This window comes from Pempheris klunzingeri, chromosome 1 (assembly GCF_042242105.1).
Source record: "Pempheris klunzingeri isolate RE-2024b chromosome 1, fPemKlu1.hap1, whole genome shotgun sequence".
NCBI lineage: Eukaryota > Metazoa > Chordata > Actinopteri > Acropomatiformes > Pempheridae > Pempheris > Pempheris klunzingeri.
In genome coordinates this window covers 30,292,477-30,308,997 of record NC_092012.1, presented here as the reverse complement: position 1 = coordinate 30,308,997, position 16,521 = coordinate 30,292,477, and the positions used below count along the sequence as shown (strand labels likewise).

Genomic DNA, 16,521 nt, shown 5'->3' with positions numbered 1-16,521 from the left:
ATACTTCAGTCCATGAGCTTTTGAGGTCATTTTACAGAATAAACCCTCAGCTCAGGGCACATATCTTTCTGCTGGTTTCATAACTGCAGACAAAACATGTACTGTATCTCTGTCCAGCCTTCCTTCTAGCCAGGCTCTATGGTAGGTACATAACAAAGCTGGGCATCTGTCTGCTGGGACTTGGGACTCACCTGTCTTAGCTGCATGTGCAGCTTTACTGAGTTGGCCACGGGCCTTCGGGAGCCATCTCAGCTTTAGCCGACTCTTCTCTCATTGCTTCCAGCTTTTATTTACCAAGACTGGACTATTAAAATGCCATCTGGCAACAGCAACTAGCAGATGGAGCTACACCATTCATGCATCAATTACTTTTTTTTCTAGCAGGTTTTCATACAATTTAGCACCCAAAGTTGGAATTCATAACTATTTCCTTTTTTTTTCATGGTTAAATCCCCCAAAATGCTGTACATAATGAGGAGAGCAAGACAGAAAATGTGTGGTTGGAAATGACTTGTAATCAATTTCCATCTTGGTTTTAAAACAACAAAACTGGTTCAGCATGGATCATTCGGTCTGTCATGAGAGATTAGATGCAAAAGAAACCTGTAGTACTCTCAATATTGCTAAACAAACAAACTAACTAAAAAAATACATAAAGACTTAACGATCACTTCTTAATGATTTTTTAAATTAAACTCTTCATGTCAAAAGGGAATACACAGATGCATATGTCTGTCTATATTGAGTAGAATATTCCTTTACTACACATTCCCTCTCTTTTCAACATTTCCGTCCTATTAGATATGGAGACTCCAAGCAGCAGAAATAACAGCTTTACAATAATGGAATTGTGAAAATGCAATTTCCACCGGAGTAGAAATTTTACTAGGGTATTGTATCAAATGTTTCAAATGAAGTTGCTTGGACGTGCCTTGGGAAGTGGAAATGAATACGGTTGGATTCACTGGAAAATAACTGGTATTAGAAATCACAGTGACCATGTAAATATTTCTCTGGCTTTCAGTATGTGGGGGATATTTAGAGAACAGCAGGGGAGTGTCGGCACTGTTTGGGTGGAACTCCGTACTAGCAGAAGACGTGGAATAAACCTGCAAAGGGCCTTATTAAAGAAGTGTGAAACATGAAGACTTTATCTAAATGTAATTCCTAAAGTTGTAACTTCCAAGACACATGAATCATACTTTGTGCTAATGAGTTTCAGTTTGGATACCAAAAGTTAGTTTTTACCTTTGGAACAGCAGTTTGACAAAAAAAAATAAATCACTAACTCAGGGTCCATTTACCAGCTCTGTTCCACAGTTTCATTCGCAAATGAAAGCGATGAGATGAGGTTAAAAGCTTTGGGAAAAGCTGGTGGACCTTGCATTAAGATTATTTTGTCAGATTTTTTTTTGTGTGTTTTCATTTTCAGAATTTTGAAGCTGATGATATGTTAACGAATTGTGCCTAAATACAATCAGATGTATCGATTAAAGCTGGGGTATGCAGCCCTCCTCCTGCAGCTCGCCCCTTGCTGTCCTAAACCCCTCCCCCCAGATTAGCATGGGCATAACAATGCACATGCAGGAAAATGAATTTAGCAGCTTCAGGGTTGTGATCCCTATGCCTGTAAAGCCCTTTGAGATGACATATTGTGATTTGAGGCTCTAATGTTCACTAACTAGATGAATATGAACTTCAATGAACCACAGCTTTGAGCCTTTGGCTACAGTTAGCTAAATGCTAATCAATGAGCAACATTTAACATAGCTATGCATGACCTGGTTTCATGGTAAATAGACTTGCACAATCAAACAAGCCACTGCAACACATAGATATTGCATTTTATTGCGTTTATTGTCAGACTTTCTTTTATCTCTCTTGTAAGAGTAAGTCTGTCGTCCTTTGTTTGGTTGGCTTTGCAGTGTACATGATTGCTGCCAAAGCTGGAATAGCACCTTTTTGTGCAGGATTTTCTGCCATCAGGCTTTCACTGGCATCTGAAGGGAAGTGCATGCACACATAAAACAGCATTTGTGCTGAAACTAGATAGATTTTTTTAAAAGCCTGAAAAAAGAGCCGAGAGGAGGTTTGGAAGTCTAGTTTTCTGTCAGGCGTCTTAATAATGTGCTGAATGATTATTGCAGTATTTTTGCCTAATGACACCAAAAAAAACAACTCAATTAAAGCAAAAAAGAATGAGTAAAGAATGAGTGCACTAAAAGATGGAGCTATAACTCTGAATCGACATTCAGTTTGGTACAGACTCATTTTAGCATACCAAAGTATTGTGGTTCAACAATTTTGATACCAAGCTCAACCAAAGATCTTTACTATCACCTTCAACATAGCATAATAGCACATTTGCCAGTGCCATAGCCAATGTCCTTTAGAGGCCAGTACAAGGCTGCCTTTGTAGCACTGAAATAATGGTTGTTGGAGAGCTGTGGTCTGCAGCATTGGGTTTGTCTGTGACTGCCAGTTGTACTGAAGTCATCTCTGATCCAGTAATCCAATAATCCGCCTGCTTTGCTCCAAGGTCCGAATAAAGTCCTCAGGAGTGGGACAGGGAAGATGTACTGGACCATTTGTGGCAGTGGGCAGGTGTAGGGATTTTGTGCCTGGACCTTAAGAGAGCCTCAGAGAGGGAATTCAATCCAAGCAACCTAGTCTGGCTTTAATAAAAAAAAAAGGAGGAGAAGTCACCGAGGCTGTGATGGCATGTTATTTCCTGCCAGGTCCCTCAAAGAAACTGGCAAAGGAAAGGCCACTTGACTATAATCAGATAGCTGTTTGGCTGTTCTATCGACTACAGCTCTACAAGATCACAGAGGCTCATGAGGTGGAGGCTCAAAGTTACAGCAAGCATCATGTTTTCCCCACACATTTATGCTGACATTCTCATGGCTGTCAGATGGCAGGATGGCAGAGGCGTTTGTATCAGAGGGATCAGAAACATCAACCAGTGAGCTTGTTTGACACTTTTGATGTTGCTGTTATCCGGGAGTTCTGTGTTGGATCCTCTGTGAGTCACTGTAACTTACACAGTTGACCGTAACTCCCATCTATTCATCGATCAACAGTGGCAGCGCAGTATCCTTAGGAATCATTCATATATATCTTAATAATTTGCAATATAAAATACATTTTGAGAGAATCATAATGCCACCTCAGTTAGGTTTTTGTTTTAAAGGTTCTGTTTACACAACTCAAAGCTCCTGTTTAAGGTTCAGGAAAGGTGGTGGTCAATAGTAGAATGAATCACAAGACAGGATATGTTGATTTGTGTAACATTTAACTAGAATGACTTACCTAACCTTAACCCAAGGGCATTTGTTGCCTAAACTTATCCAAACTTATCCAAACATTGAACTCAGGATGTGAACTTTGCTCTCAAAGTCAAAATCTTGAGCTTTAAAGTGGAATATGTACAGGCTCCAATCTCGTCCATGCCTGCAAGGAAACCCCAAACACAAGCAGGGGCTACAGGTGGATGCAGGGGTAGTGGTGGGGCTTTTGAATCAAACTGCATGTTGTCATGGTCACAGTTTTACATCTATGTTTTGATTGGTTGCCAACCTCAATAGGGCAGATCTTACATTATGAATCAGTCTAAAGGGGGCAGAGATATTGATGCATGAGAGCCAAATGCTGCTGAGGGATGCAAAGAGTAACTTTTCATTTAGAGCGTGGTGGACAATGACTGATATGCCTCATCCCTGTAGTATTAAGTATTTTTGTTTAGTTTCTATTTGTGTCAATTTGTTAACATAAAGAAAGTGAAAGTAACAGTAGCAGAGCTCAGTGTACAGTTGTAAAAACAAGAAGACGACCAGGGTGGTTTGGCTCAAGCATGACTTTAATGAGCAGCACTGTGCGGAATGGAAGTGGAGCAATAGCAGAAACCTAGTCGACTTCTCTGTGGTTCAGGCAAGGTCCGCATCCTCTCTTGTTGATTGGCAGCCAATCTTGCATGGCCTGTTAGTAGCAATAAAGCTTAGTGACAATTAAATCCATAACAACAACAAACAATTTTACCAGTGCTACAGTATGAACAACAGCAGCAGCAGCAGCTTTTATGTGAGTGGTGTGTCAGTAGGCATGGCAGCAAAAGAATGAGCCGGGCACTGATGACTTACATAAACCACCATGATGGAAAGGCTGCGCTGGATAATGTTGGGGTGAAGGTGATTGCCTGAATTAGAAAATAATTTATTCCTGTTTGGCGAATTGGTTGGCAGAGATGTTTACTGATATGTGATTCCCACATGAAGATGTTACATGCACAAAATCAAATTATGATTAACAGAACAAGTACTGTATTTTATTCTGTGTGAGTCCATGAAGGTAACTTTTTGTGGCAAAACACTGTCAGTCCTGAAAAAAAATGTCAAAAGAGCATTACTTTTTGTGAGAGAAAATGTGTTCTTTAGGGTCTGTTCAGAAGAGTCACATCCACGTCAAGGGGTCTCATTCTGGCCAGCCGAAGTGAAACCTTAAGCTGAAGAAGCCACGTCTCTGTCTTTGGAGCACATATTAGCTGTCTGATTGTTTGAGTTAGCTGGCGCCCATTGGATAAGGAGTGACGCTCTGTTGTCAGGGCTACCAAGGTCGCAGGTGATAGCTGTGCTGTGCTCCAAACACTGCAAGACAGCCTGGCTCTTGTTGGAGAAATGTGCTGACTATGGCCAGAAGATTCACGTGAATGATCATAGTTCTTTGTTCAGATTTCATATGGACTACCCGCACACATACGTGTAGAATGACCACATTTGGGCATGGAGTAATTTTGGTACTCATAACAGAGGTTGAAAGACTGATCACAGGAAGCAATCTGCAGAATTGAGGTCTCCAGCGGGCTTGTCCTCAGAGTCAGCGCTAACCGAATCCAAAGATTGCCTTCACATCTTTAGCTCATGGTTACTGTTCGCTCAGTTGGTTACAGTACATTAATTTGAGAACCACAGTTCTGTCTCATTCTTCGGCTCAGTAGGTGTGTGCTTCATGCCGGGAAACTCATGACAGTCTGTCACTGAGCTGTGATTCAAACATTTTGCTGCACTTTCTCTGCCTTTCTCATGGCGTTCTTTTGCCACTAGTTCACTAGCTTTAACCCTGTGTGTCCTATGTGGGAAGGCGGATGATCTTTCTTGTATCTTGAGTCTGTGACACCTCCCATGAAAGATTTTAGCAGGCTTTTTTATTGCTGTAATACATCTACAGTTTTCGCTACGTTGCATACTAAAGCCTGAAGAGCGACACTCCAGCAGGCCAGTGGGGAATGTGTAAAGTTGTGTGTAGGCCTATCTACAGGTGTCAAACTTTCCTGTGGCCAGAGTTTTTCATTCATTCTTAAAGTTTCAGTCTCTGATATTCTCTCTACCTCGCTCTTAGGTTTTAATGTCCAAAAACAGAGAGAGCTAATACAGTAAATCCATCACGACCATTTAGGCGTACCTTGGTTTGCAAGTTTATTTATGATTACAGACACACAAAGTATCACCTTTGTTCCTTCCCATCCATTATTCATGACTCCGCTATTTATCAGTCGCTGCATTTGGAAAATGAATTGGCTGCAGTATTCCCTAAAGCCTCGCTTTACGGTTCCAGCAGCCTCATGTAAAATGAGCTCATAACTGTTTATCTGTGTTTCATTTCCCTTATTTATTTTGAAGGTCATTTTCTTAAAAACTTGGCTTTACATTTAATCTGCATTTTAGAGTACAAAAAAAAGTGGCTGCGGCTGAATTTATTTCATTGCTCCCATAAATTTAGGGCATTGCAGATGCAGCATAATTATGTTAGGGGGCAAAACCCTGTGGCTGGCAGCCAGAGCAGCTTAATTGTTTGAGCTCAGCGCTCATTTGTTGCCAGAGGGAAAAGTAACTCTCATAAAATGTGGAAAATAGAATTAACACTCCATTTGTCTATAAAGGTCTCGCCTCGTTACAACACCTCCTCGCGTAGCCACAGAGGGAGAAACACTTCTAGTGTGAAAATGCAGTAAGTGTTTTTGCAGGCTGAAAAACAGGAATCCTTCCACAGCAGTAAATATTTTCAATAGTTTCGCCCTGTGCTGTTTGTGTACCCTGTGTGCATGACCTAAAGAGAGTCTCATGATTGAATAGTTAGAGAGGCTCGCTGACGTTTCAGCACACATGTGGATGTTATTTAGGTCTGCGTTGCTGATCAGTGCTGCTGTGCAGTTGTAAAGCAGGCAGATTTAGGGATGGCAGTGATTGTAGTGTGGTGGTCTCCTTCAGTCAGTGCTCTCAAAAACAGGCCTTCACCACAAGCAGGGAGTACAGTGAGGGAGAAATCTTCTTTTAAATAACAGGCTTCAGTGTGAGTCATACGTGAGCCGAGCTTTGTTTCATGCAATGGAATGACAAAATATGAGACAAAATGTACATAATAGCATCTGAAAGCTGAAATGTACCTTTTTTTTTTCAAATCAAAGCTGGAAAAAACAAAAAACGCAATAACTGATTTAGATGTTTGTATGGGGCACCATAGCGAGCTGAAAACTAGGGCTTGTTGGCTTTTCCAGTAGCTTTCAAATTTGAATAAATTGGCACTAACACAAAATTTGTTCTAATTAATTTGAACATGTTCCATGCGGCCTGAATCTAATACATGATTTATGGTTGTGTGTTAAGGGCTTACAGGTGAGGGTCCATAGCTATGCCGTCAAAGGGTGGCAACAAAAAAATCACTTTTTCTTTGTCTTATAATGACAAAGATGATGGTGTTGGTCTTCACAAAGACAGACAGACATCTTTAATGTTTTGACTCCTCTACATTTCACATTAACACAGTAGAAACTGGTAGCATTTCTGTGTTGTACTTTCTTTTAACAGTTAACTCGCCAAGTCCTGCAGTATGCATAATGTATTAAAATTATATCTTCAGCTCTTTCATGTCCCCTTAAAATGAATAATATTTTGTATTTTTTCCTTTTTCTCACCATCTAATTTTGCATACAATTCATTGCAGTGAATACAAGGTCACAATAAAACTGCCAGGACTGCATTACTCACTTGATGTTTGCTCAATAGTTATGATAACAGGAAATTATAGCATTGCGAGGGACATCAATTTGCCAGCCACAAGACATAAACAGTAGTAATTCCAAATGTAGCAGTGCGATTTTTGTTGATGTGCAGATATGATGGCTTTTGCTTGCTCTCCAGGATTCTAGATTAATGTGCTACAAATAACACATTACAAGAAGTGATCACCATGATTTGTTACAGCAGCAAAACATACAACAGGTAAATACACCAGTCATGTCTGAATCAGTGATTCCTTTTGTCTGAGACTGTTTCCTTGATGGATAACTTATTGTCACAGAAATGTGAACTGTACTTGAGTATGTTGCCTTGTGTGTTGACATGGCTATTTGATGCTTCAAGATCAGGGCGTATATCTTTAAGTGGTCTATTTAAAGCTAAAATTAGTAGCAGTAGAAAAGGTTGAGAACAAAACATCTGGCATGCTTAAAGTTATTATAGACAATGTGTCTATAATAACTCCTATATTCACTCCTATATTCACATGCAACAGAGACAGAGTAACATTAGCAGTCATTTCCACTCATATCCATTCAGTTGTGCAGGTGTTTCTGTTAATTTCCCACCCCTTTGTACTGCTCTGTGTAGTTGAAATGAAACCTTTCCTACTTTCTGTCTGCCTGCAGCTCTGAAGACAGTGCTGGAGGTGCCCGTGGGAAGCCGCTTTCTCAGACTCAGTGCAAAAGGACCTGATATGATAGGTGAGTGACTACAGTTCAGTCCACACTCTAATAACAGAGAATTAGAGAAAGCTGCTGTATGTTTAATGTGCCCTGCTTCATTACTTTTACACCACAGTGGAAATGTGTATTTTCCATCAGCTTAGTATGTGATTCAGAGCACGTTAAATTCATGCATTTGAAACGTGACTATTAACACACTCATATATATTTATGGTTATATTTATTAATGACAAAACACCACCTTATGAGATAATACCATTAAAAAAGACAATGAATAGAAAATATGGAATTAATTATTGATTTATTCCATATTTTATGATTATTTGATTCCATATTTTGTTTATTGAAGAGAAATTGAATTCATTTATGTATCTATTTATTTATTCATTGTGTCTTTGGATGGAATGTAGGGAATGATCGAAGCAGTCTAATGAAGCAGAGTGTCATTATGAAGGTGTGTCTCTATGTATTTATGAAATATTGTTTTGGTTTTGTATTGAGTTTTACAAAAAGACCAAACACAAGAGAGAGATAGTGACCATCTCACAGCGGTGTTGATTAAATACAAAAATGTTAATGAGTAGACATCTATGTTTTAGGAAGCGTTCACACATGCCTAACCAAATTGTTGCCGTCCAAATGATTCTTGTGCATCGTCCAGTTGACTCTATTTGTTGGTACTGGTGTGAAAGCTGTCAGTTGACCTGAACAGAGACCATTTGTAGGGGAGGTTCTCAGTCCATTACTAGGTGGCTGATGCTCAGTCAGCAGAGGGAGCAGACATTGTTTGGGTTGGTGTGGAGGTTTACGTGATCTGAAAGTGGCCTGTGGTAAACCTACCCAAACCTGGTGTGTACATTTGTAAACAGGAGAGACCAAAGCAGAGTACGCTCGAGGATAGTTAGACCCGACCCAAAAATGACCTGAACAGACTTTAATAAAGAGAGAACATCAATACCAGCAGCCACAAGATGACGATCAATCCATACGCTTCAAAAACCTCTTTAAAGTCCTTTCTTTACTTCCTCAACTAATTAAATGTTCTGTAGCCAACTGTACTAAAGACAGACAGAGGATTATGATGTTTGATACCTTTGAATTTAATTTTTAAAAAGTAATAGAATATATTTTTAGGAATGTTACTGTTTTCCTATCAAGGGATGGTGCTTCTGACCAACAAAAACCTGGTCTAACATTAATGGCACAGTCATTTCCTGCTCTTTAAAGTGCTTTCATTTCTTGCATGAGCAGATCCATTTCCTCAGCAGAAAACCATTTGGAAACAGGAGATGACACTCTGGCATAATCCATGTTACACCCAAAAAACACCCTTAATTAATTAAGAGACTAAATACAATGTCTTTACGCCCAGATTATGCGCCATGTAACCAGCAACTCTATCAATATTGAGTTGGACATTCCCTAATCACACGTGTACTTGGACAGGAGGAGGGTAAAATGAATGTAAAGTAATGTTTCCTGCACTTGAATGGTGTTACCTCCCTGGTGCAGTTTGTTTGCTTTGTAAACACAAAGTGGACCAACTGCAGGACTATTTAATAGCAGAGCCTGGTGCTGTTTATAGTGTTTGAATGCCTCATCCTGTTTCACTATTTATCAGGCACAATGAAGTGCAGCATGTGGTCCTGTCCGATGTCAAATGATTGAGTTGTCTGTCAGTCTATGTTTACTCCCCTTGGTTTGTTTGTAGTTTGTCAGTGTGAACATGAAATTAACCACGACTACATGGAACTATGGCTTTGTTTGGTCTATACCAAATAAAACAAACTACAGATTTGAATGTGACCTTGGCTTGTTGAGGAATAGCAATTATATGATATATTTCTTTATAGTATGAATTGAAATATGGAGGAACAAATGTAAGGGAAGAATATAAACCATTTCCTCAAAACCTTCTATAATCTGGATGGGAAATAAATAAAACGTCCTACATAGCCTGAACCCTGTGATTTACATCCTCAGGGCATTTTGAGTATTTGTTTGTCAGTTGGGTTTTCCTGGCCTATTTTATTGTCAGTTGAAAGGTTTGCAAGGGTCCATAATGAACGGAAATAAACCCAGCACATGTCCACAAACCTTACTCTGTTAATATACTCAAGTTCTGACAGCGTAATACCCCGAAGAGCTGCAGGATTTACTGGATGTGTTCTTTGTCAGATGTTTCAGAATCAAGGAGTGACCTAAGAATTACTATAGCAGATCATTCATCAACAACCAGGAGATCAGTGTGGCTGAAAGGAAAGAGAGACCACAGTAAAAGAAAGGAAATCAAACACACATTTACAGCTCAGCTAATCCAAGATCCCAAGTTCATGAACTCCTCTGAAACTAAATATTATCAAAAGTCTAATCATATTTTTACCATTGGCATTGTAGGGCCCTCTTTACACAGACTGTTTTGATTTTAGATGACTTCTTTTCATGAAATGGCAAAGCTGAAAATCTGATAATGATTATCCCACGCAGGACTATAAATCCAGCATTTGTTTTCAGGCTTGTCAACCTAGTTATCATGTGACAGACGTTTAACACAAGACATCGCCTGGTGTTTTCGTGACATAATGTCACTGTATTGTGGTGTCATTGTCATCATGGATTACAGATTACAATACGATCACAGCACCACACAGCGAGGCCACCATTTGCTTTCAGAGGACAAAGTCTTGATGACTGGAAGGACAAGAGGGGGACACTAAAGTAATAATCTGACCTTTCCTGCTATCATTGTCCTCCGAATTCGAGCGCAATCAATATGCGTTTGGTGGTACAGAATGACCTATAACCTAATGGCAAAGACACAGGTGTTATGGTTTATTCTGTACACATACTATCTATTCTATGTCTCCCTCCCCAGCTGGTCCTCCTGATGTTTCTCTATTTTTCTCTCTGTACAGACAATATTGGGCTATGTAAATAAGATTGACTTGACTTGACTTGACTTGATGTGACGCAGGTGGTAGGTTTTCAACAAAGCAAGAGGCTTGGAAATTCTGGAAGTGGATGAAGAAATGCTCTAATTTGCAGGGCGTAAAAACTGGATTATACTTGCAAACAGAGATTCATTCTGAAAAGAAAAACATAATGAGTCCATCTACCTGCTAGTAGAGTTGGTTCAGGAAGCTGTAGATATTTTGTTCTAGGAAACTCGCATTAAGGCACAGTATGCCGCAAGTAGACTAATTTGTGCAATTTAGCAGTCATAACAGCCTGAACTCCTTATTTTGAAAAAGCCTTCCAACCACTCACTGTGCAATACCAAGTACATCTTAGAAATTCCTGTAGTTCATCCCTGTAATGAGTAGTTGTCAGGGTTAGGCTTGCAAGGAGCTCTTTAAGTGTTCCTTCATGCTGATTGATGATGCCACCTCCGCCAGCTAGGAGGGCACTGAAAGATGGACTGCTGTTCAGAAAGGCGCCTGCCTGGTCTGTTTATCTTTACATGGTCGTAGCATCACATTTTTATCATGCAGGTTCCACCAGCTTCACTGACTTGTGACCTTCAGCACATCCAAGTCTGTCACCGTAGTAGTCCTGCGGAAAAATCAGCTCATTCATTCAGCTCACTCATTAACAATGGATGAGCATCTCAGACGCAAGCGAGAGGGTCAGATGTAATGCAAGATTGACAGGCAGTTTGATGTGGTGTCAGCACTAACGACCCAAAGAATGATACCAAAGACGCAAGCAGACAAAATTAATTTCATTCCTATGGTGGCTGTGCTTAGAGATACGGAGAGGACATTCGGAAGGAGTTCAGAGCAGAACTGCTGCTCCTGCACATAAAAATGAGTCAGAATGCAGAATGCATCTCCGGGACGCCTCTCTACGGAGATTTTCTTGGCACATTCTAATGGGGGAATTTGGGGGAGAACCAGAAGACAGTGGAGGAATTATGTATTTCATTTGGCCTGAGAGAAGTATGGGATCAGCCAGTAGGAGCTGGAAGATATGGCTGGGGAGGACGGCATCTAGGCTACATCGCTAAGCCTTCTGCTGCCTGAGTCAGCAGAGTGAAATAGATGGATTGGCTAAAAACAAAATGATATTTTGCTGCAATTTTGTGATATTTGTCAAAAAAAAGCCCCTTTTATTTGACTTTATAATAGTTTTTGTGCCTATCTGGACTTTGTACCAATGAGAAATTGGCAGAGGCCACCGTAATACTAATATAATTATACAATCAACCAAAGATATGGCCTGTATCCATTTTTTCAGTATTGTATATTACTTTTTCCATCCTATTCTGTGCTTTTTCCCTGCCTACAATCTTGTCTTAATTTACTGAATTTTGACTTACTGAGTTTTGCTTTAGCAGAATCGTACAATCTGATTTGCCTTACCTCGTCTGATGGCATCTCTCCTCAAGAAATAGTGTTATACATTCACTACCGTGGAAGTTTAAATCCCACTGCATACCACATCTCAAGTTTGAAGTTACCTTTTATTAAATAAAAGAGTTTCTCTTCTTTCTTTCCTTCTTTTTTTTATGAAGCAGCACATTTCACATTCGGCCTCCTTAGGCTTGCTCATTATATTTCCTGGAACTCTCTGCATCAGGATAAATATGATATGTGAATATTAAGTGGAAATATTAAGTTACCAGTAATATCAACAGTTACTGTTCATTGATGAATGTCGCTCTTGTTCTCCCTCAGTTATCGAAGCCGTCTCTCTTCAGGGGAGGAAGGAGGAGACCAGTCCGGTGACCACAGGCTCCTACATGATAGGAAACACATCCTTGGACTTCCAAAGAGGGACGGACAGGCAGACACTCAGGACACATGGCCCACTCAACGCTGATTATATTATCAAGGTGAAGCAAAGAAAAGAGGAAAAGCTTACACTTATAGCAAAACAACCTTAGGACTTTTGGCATCTAATGTATATATTTATTCTAGATACAAGAACTGCAGCATACATATGAGTTTATTGCATAACATTTAACTAATTTTTTTATGTGATTGTGAGGCTGTTGCCAGCAGCAATACTAGTGCTACTGTTGGAGAGGCTTGCTAAATCTAAATAGAAATAAATCTTCCTATTGTTGGTAACTGTACTGTTTCTCAACCCCTTTTATGAGGCTGTTAAAATTAAGACAAGCGCTTCAGCTTAAGAGGGCATCCATGCAATCCCAAGAAATAATTTTGCAATGACTTTAAAACCATTGTGACCATATTCTAACACCATTCCACATTTATAAGGCTGGTGATATTTCTTGTTCTTGTCAAGAAATGCTAAGTATTAGTGACCAGTAGAAACCAATGGGCTTGGGGTTTAGTGACACAGAAAAAGGAAGGAAAGTTGGAAAGGAGACAGATTTTGTTGTTGGTTTTGGTCTTTTCATAGAGTTTGTTGATGAAAAGTTATAAAAAAAACGTATAGATTGGCATTAACCTAATCCTTCAAAACGGAACCAGTGTCATTTCATAGTAACATTCAGGATTTGGATGGCAGCCTATGCAACAAGAGCGGTTACTGAATCTTATTCCCATCAGACAAGTTTAGCTCTTAAGTGGCCTCTATTTTTTAAACTGTCAGCAAGTCATTATTAGTGTTGATACTACTGATATGATTAACAGATACAGTATGAGGAGTGTGATCCAAATCCTTGATGGTGTGCAGTTTTATCTGATGTGCGGATGGAGAGGATTTGTCCAGTTTATGTTGGAACCAGAGCACTGACTCCCAATATCCACTCAGTCTACTACAGCTTCACGCTTCTCTAGTGCTGATTACAAATCTCAAGTGGATACAAGAGAAACATTTCAATAAGAATTTCCTTCTGGATGCAATTCAAACACAGCTTGTCTGAGCACAGGCTTAACAGTTGAAAAGTACATCACGGCTGACACCATGGTTTGGGACTTACTGATGTGGATAGATGTTGTAACAGCAATTTCTGGTTATGCCATACATCCTGGAGGGCAGAATTTTGCAGATTACAGTCTTGGTGTTGTACCGCTGGGCTGTTACTAACCACAGTCAATTCCATCTACACTTTTGCTCTTTTGTGTCCTGTGCTTTTCCCCACTGATGACAGTTATTGTCACTCAACCACATTGGGTAGTTAGTATTTTCCACTCAAGTTAAAGTAAAAGTACTTGTGTACAAATGTACTCAGTTAAAAGTAAAAAGTAAGTTAAAATTACTTGTATGATGGCTACAAAATAATGCCAATCAAACTGCACACAAGTGGAACAACATTATGGCGCTGAGCCCCTGGGTCCAAATCAGCATTTAATTCCATTGTGTAGACACCACTTTGCAGCCTGTGCGTACTGTTATAAATATAAAACAGCCTTCCTCAGTGTGGCCTTGCTAGCATTAACCAGAGAGGAGACAAAACTCAGTCCAAAAAAAAAAATGGCCAACAATAAATAAGAGAATGCTATGGGGAGCGCAGTGGATGCAACAAGGAATACAAGGCCACAGAACTGAAACAAATCAACGCCAACACAAAGATATAAACTCCACAGCAGCTGCTGCCAGCAAACACATATTAAAGCAAAGAGAGAGCTGCACAGTTTTTACACACCATGTAACACACACACAGCACGATGCTGCTAGGCAACACAGTGGTTGTTGATGCTCCACTCTTAAACCACAGTAAGTCAGCTACATCCAGCTCAATCAGTGTTCTGATTGAACTTCTTGCTTGATCACGCTGAAAAGCTTAATATAACCACTCAGCCTCTCTGTCCCGCTATGACCAGTCCACCCAGCCTCTATGTCCCACTATGACCAGTCCACCCAGCCTCTATGTCCCACTATGACCAGTCCACCCAGCCTCTCTGTCCCACTATGACCAGTCCACCCAGCCTCTCTGTCCCGCTATGACCAGTCCACCCAGCCTCTCTGTCCCGCTATGACCAGTCCACCCAGCCTCTCGGTCCCGCTATGACCAGTCCACCCAGCCTCTCTGTCCCACTATGACCAGTCCACCCAGCCTCTCTGTCCCACTATGACCAGTCCACCCAGCCTCTCGGTCCCGCTATGACCAGTCCACCCAGCCTCTCTGTCCCGCTATGACCAGTCCACTCAGCCTCTCTGTCCCACTATGACCAGTCCACCCAGCCTCTCTGTCCCACTATGACCAGTCCACCCAGCCTCTCTGTCCCACTATGACCACTCCACTCAGCCTCTCTGTCCCACTATGACCACTCCACCCAGCCTCTCTGTCCCGCTATGACCAGTCCACTTAGCCTCTCTGTCCCACTATGACCAGTCCACCCAGCCTCTCTGTCCCACTATGACCACTCCACCCAGCCTCTCTGTCCCGCTATGACCAGTCCACTCAGCCTCTCTGTCCCACTATGACCAGTCCACCCAGCCTCTCTGTCCCGCTATGACCAGTCCACTCAGCCTCTCTGTCCCACTATGACCAGTCCACCCAGCCTCTCTGTCCCACTATGACCAGTCCACCCAGCCTCTCTATCTCACTATGACCAGTCCACCCAGCCTCTCTGTCCCGCTATGACCAGTCCACTCAGCCTCTCTGTCCCACTATGACCAGTCCACCCAGCCTCTCTGTCCCACTATGACCAGTCCACCCAGCCTCTCTATCTCACTATGACCAGTCCACCCAGCCTCTCTGTCCCGCTATGACCAGTCCACTCAGCCTCTCTGTCCCACTATGACCAGTCCACTCAGCCTCTCTGTCCCACTATGACCAGTCCACTCTGTCTTTCTTTTATTCCATTCTTCCACAGTTTATCAGGACTTTTTGTGACTTTTACTCTGTAACAACTTGAAATGTAGCTTGATATAAAAGAGACACTTAAGTAAAAAGTCAGATTACTGATTTTTAAACAGGTACACAAAAAGCTACTTTTTAAGAGTAATGACAGTAAATGTAAATCATTACTTCCACCCTTGGTTATATAATCCAATTGCCAATAAATATGACATATTACACTGTGTGTATGAAAGGTCAGTGTATAGAAGACACATTCAGTAGTTTGGTCCACGAGGCCAAAGCTGTAAGTTTGTGATGAAGGACTTTCGCATCAATTACATCATCAAAAGACAGAGGCGGGACTCTAAAAGGCTCCTTGTCCTTTGAAGGAAGAAGGTGTAACTCTAAGAGTCATTTCTGAGTATGAACTTAACTTTTATTCTCACATTACTTCTGTCACTCAGTTACGTTTTCAATATATAAACAATCTTGCCAAAATCTCAAAATCTCAGAATGTTGCTGCATCAATGCTACATAAAAGCTTCTAATCAGAACCTGGAGGAGACATCATGTTGCTTTCTTTTGTTTGATTTACAGTATTTTAAGATTTTGGTTGAAATTGAAGGTTTGACCTTGACTTTAGAAATACTTTATTAATTTAATTGTGTGAGTATTTCTGTTTGTGCACAGATTGAAGAACTGTAAAATACAGTATTATTCACTTTGGACAGAGTAATGCTAGCTGTTTCCCTTTCAGTCTTTAGGCTAAGGTAGGTTAAGCATCCTGACTCTAGCTCTATACTTAACTCACAAACATTTTTCATCTCACTCTTGGAAAATAAAGTGAAAATGTATATTTTTTCAAAATGCTTCGTTGAACAGTTTCTTCATAAAAGTATGCAACTCAAAAAAGTTGGGGAAATTGCAAGAAGACTTATTTAGAAAAAGTGGTTTGAAAAAAGCCGTTCAGAGGAGGCAGACTTATTTGGACTTTCAGTCGCTGGTAGAAGTTGAGTTTCAAAAAGTATCTACGTTCTTTAAACTCTATTCCCTCAATTTGTAACCCAGG

At 40.6% G+C, this 16,521-nt stretch overlaps 1 protein-coding gene across 1 annotated transcript in view; it reads left to right on the top strand.

Moving 5' to 3' along the window:
* adamtsl3 (ADAMTS-like 3) overlaps positions 1-16,521 on the top strand; it is a 172,449-nt gene that overhangs the window by 101,490 nt on the left and 54,438 nt on the right. The window contains exons 7-8 of the mRNA XM_070830721.1: positions 7,700-7,774; positions 12,433-12,590. Coding sequence (XP_070686822.1) covers positions 7,700-7,774; positions 12,433-12,590 — 233 coding nt within the window. The remainder of the gene's footprint in view (positions 1-7,699; positions 7,775-12,432; positions 12,591-16,521) is intronic.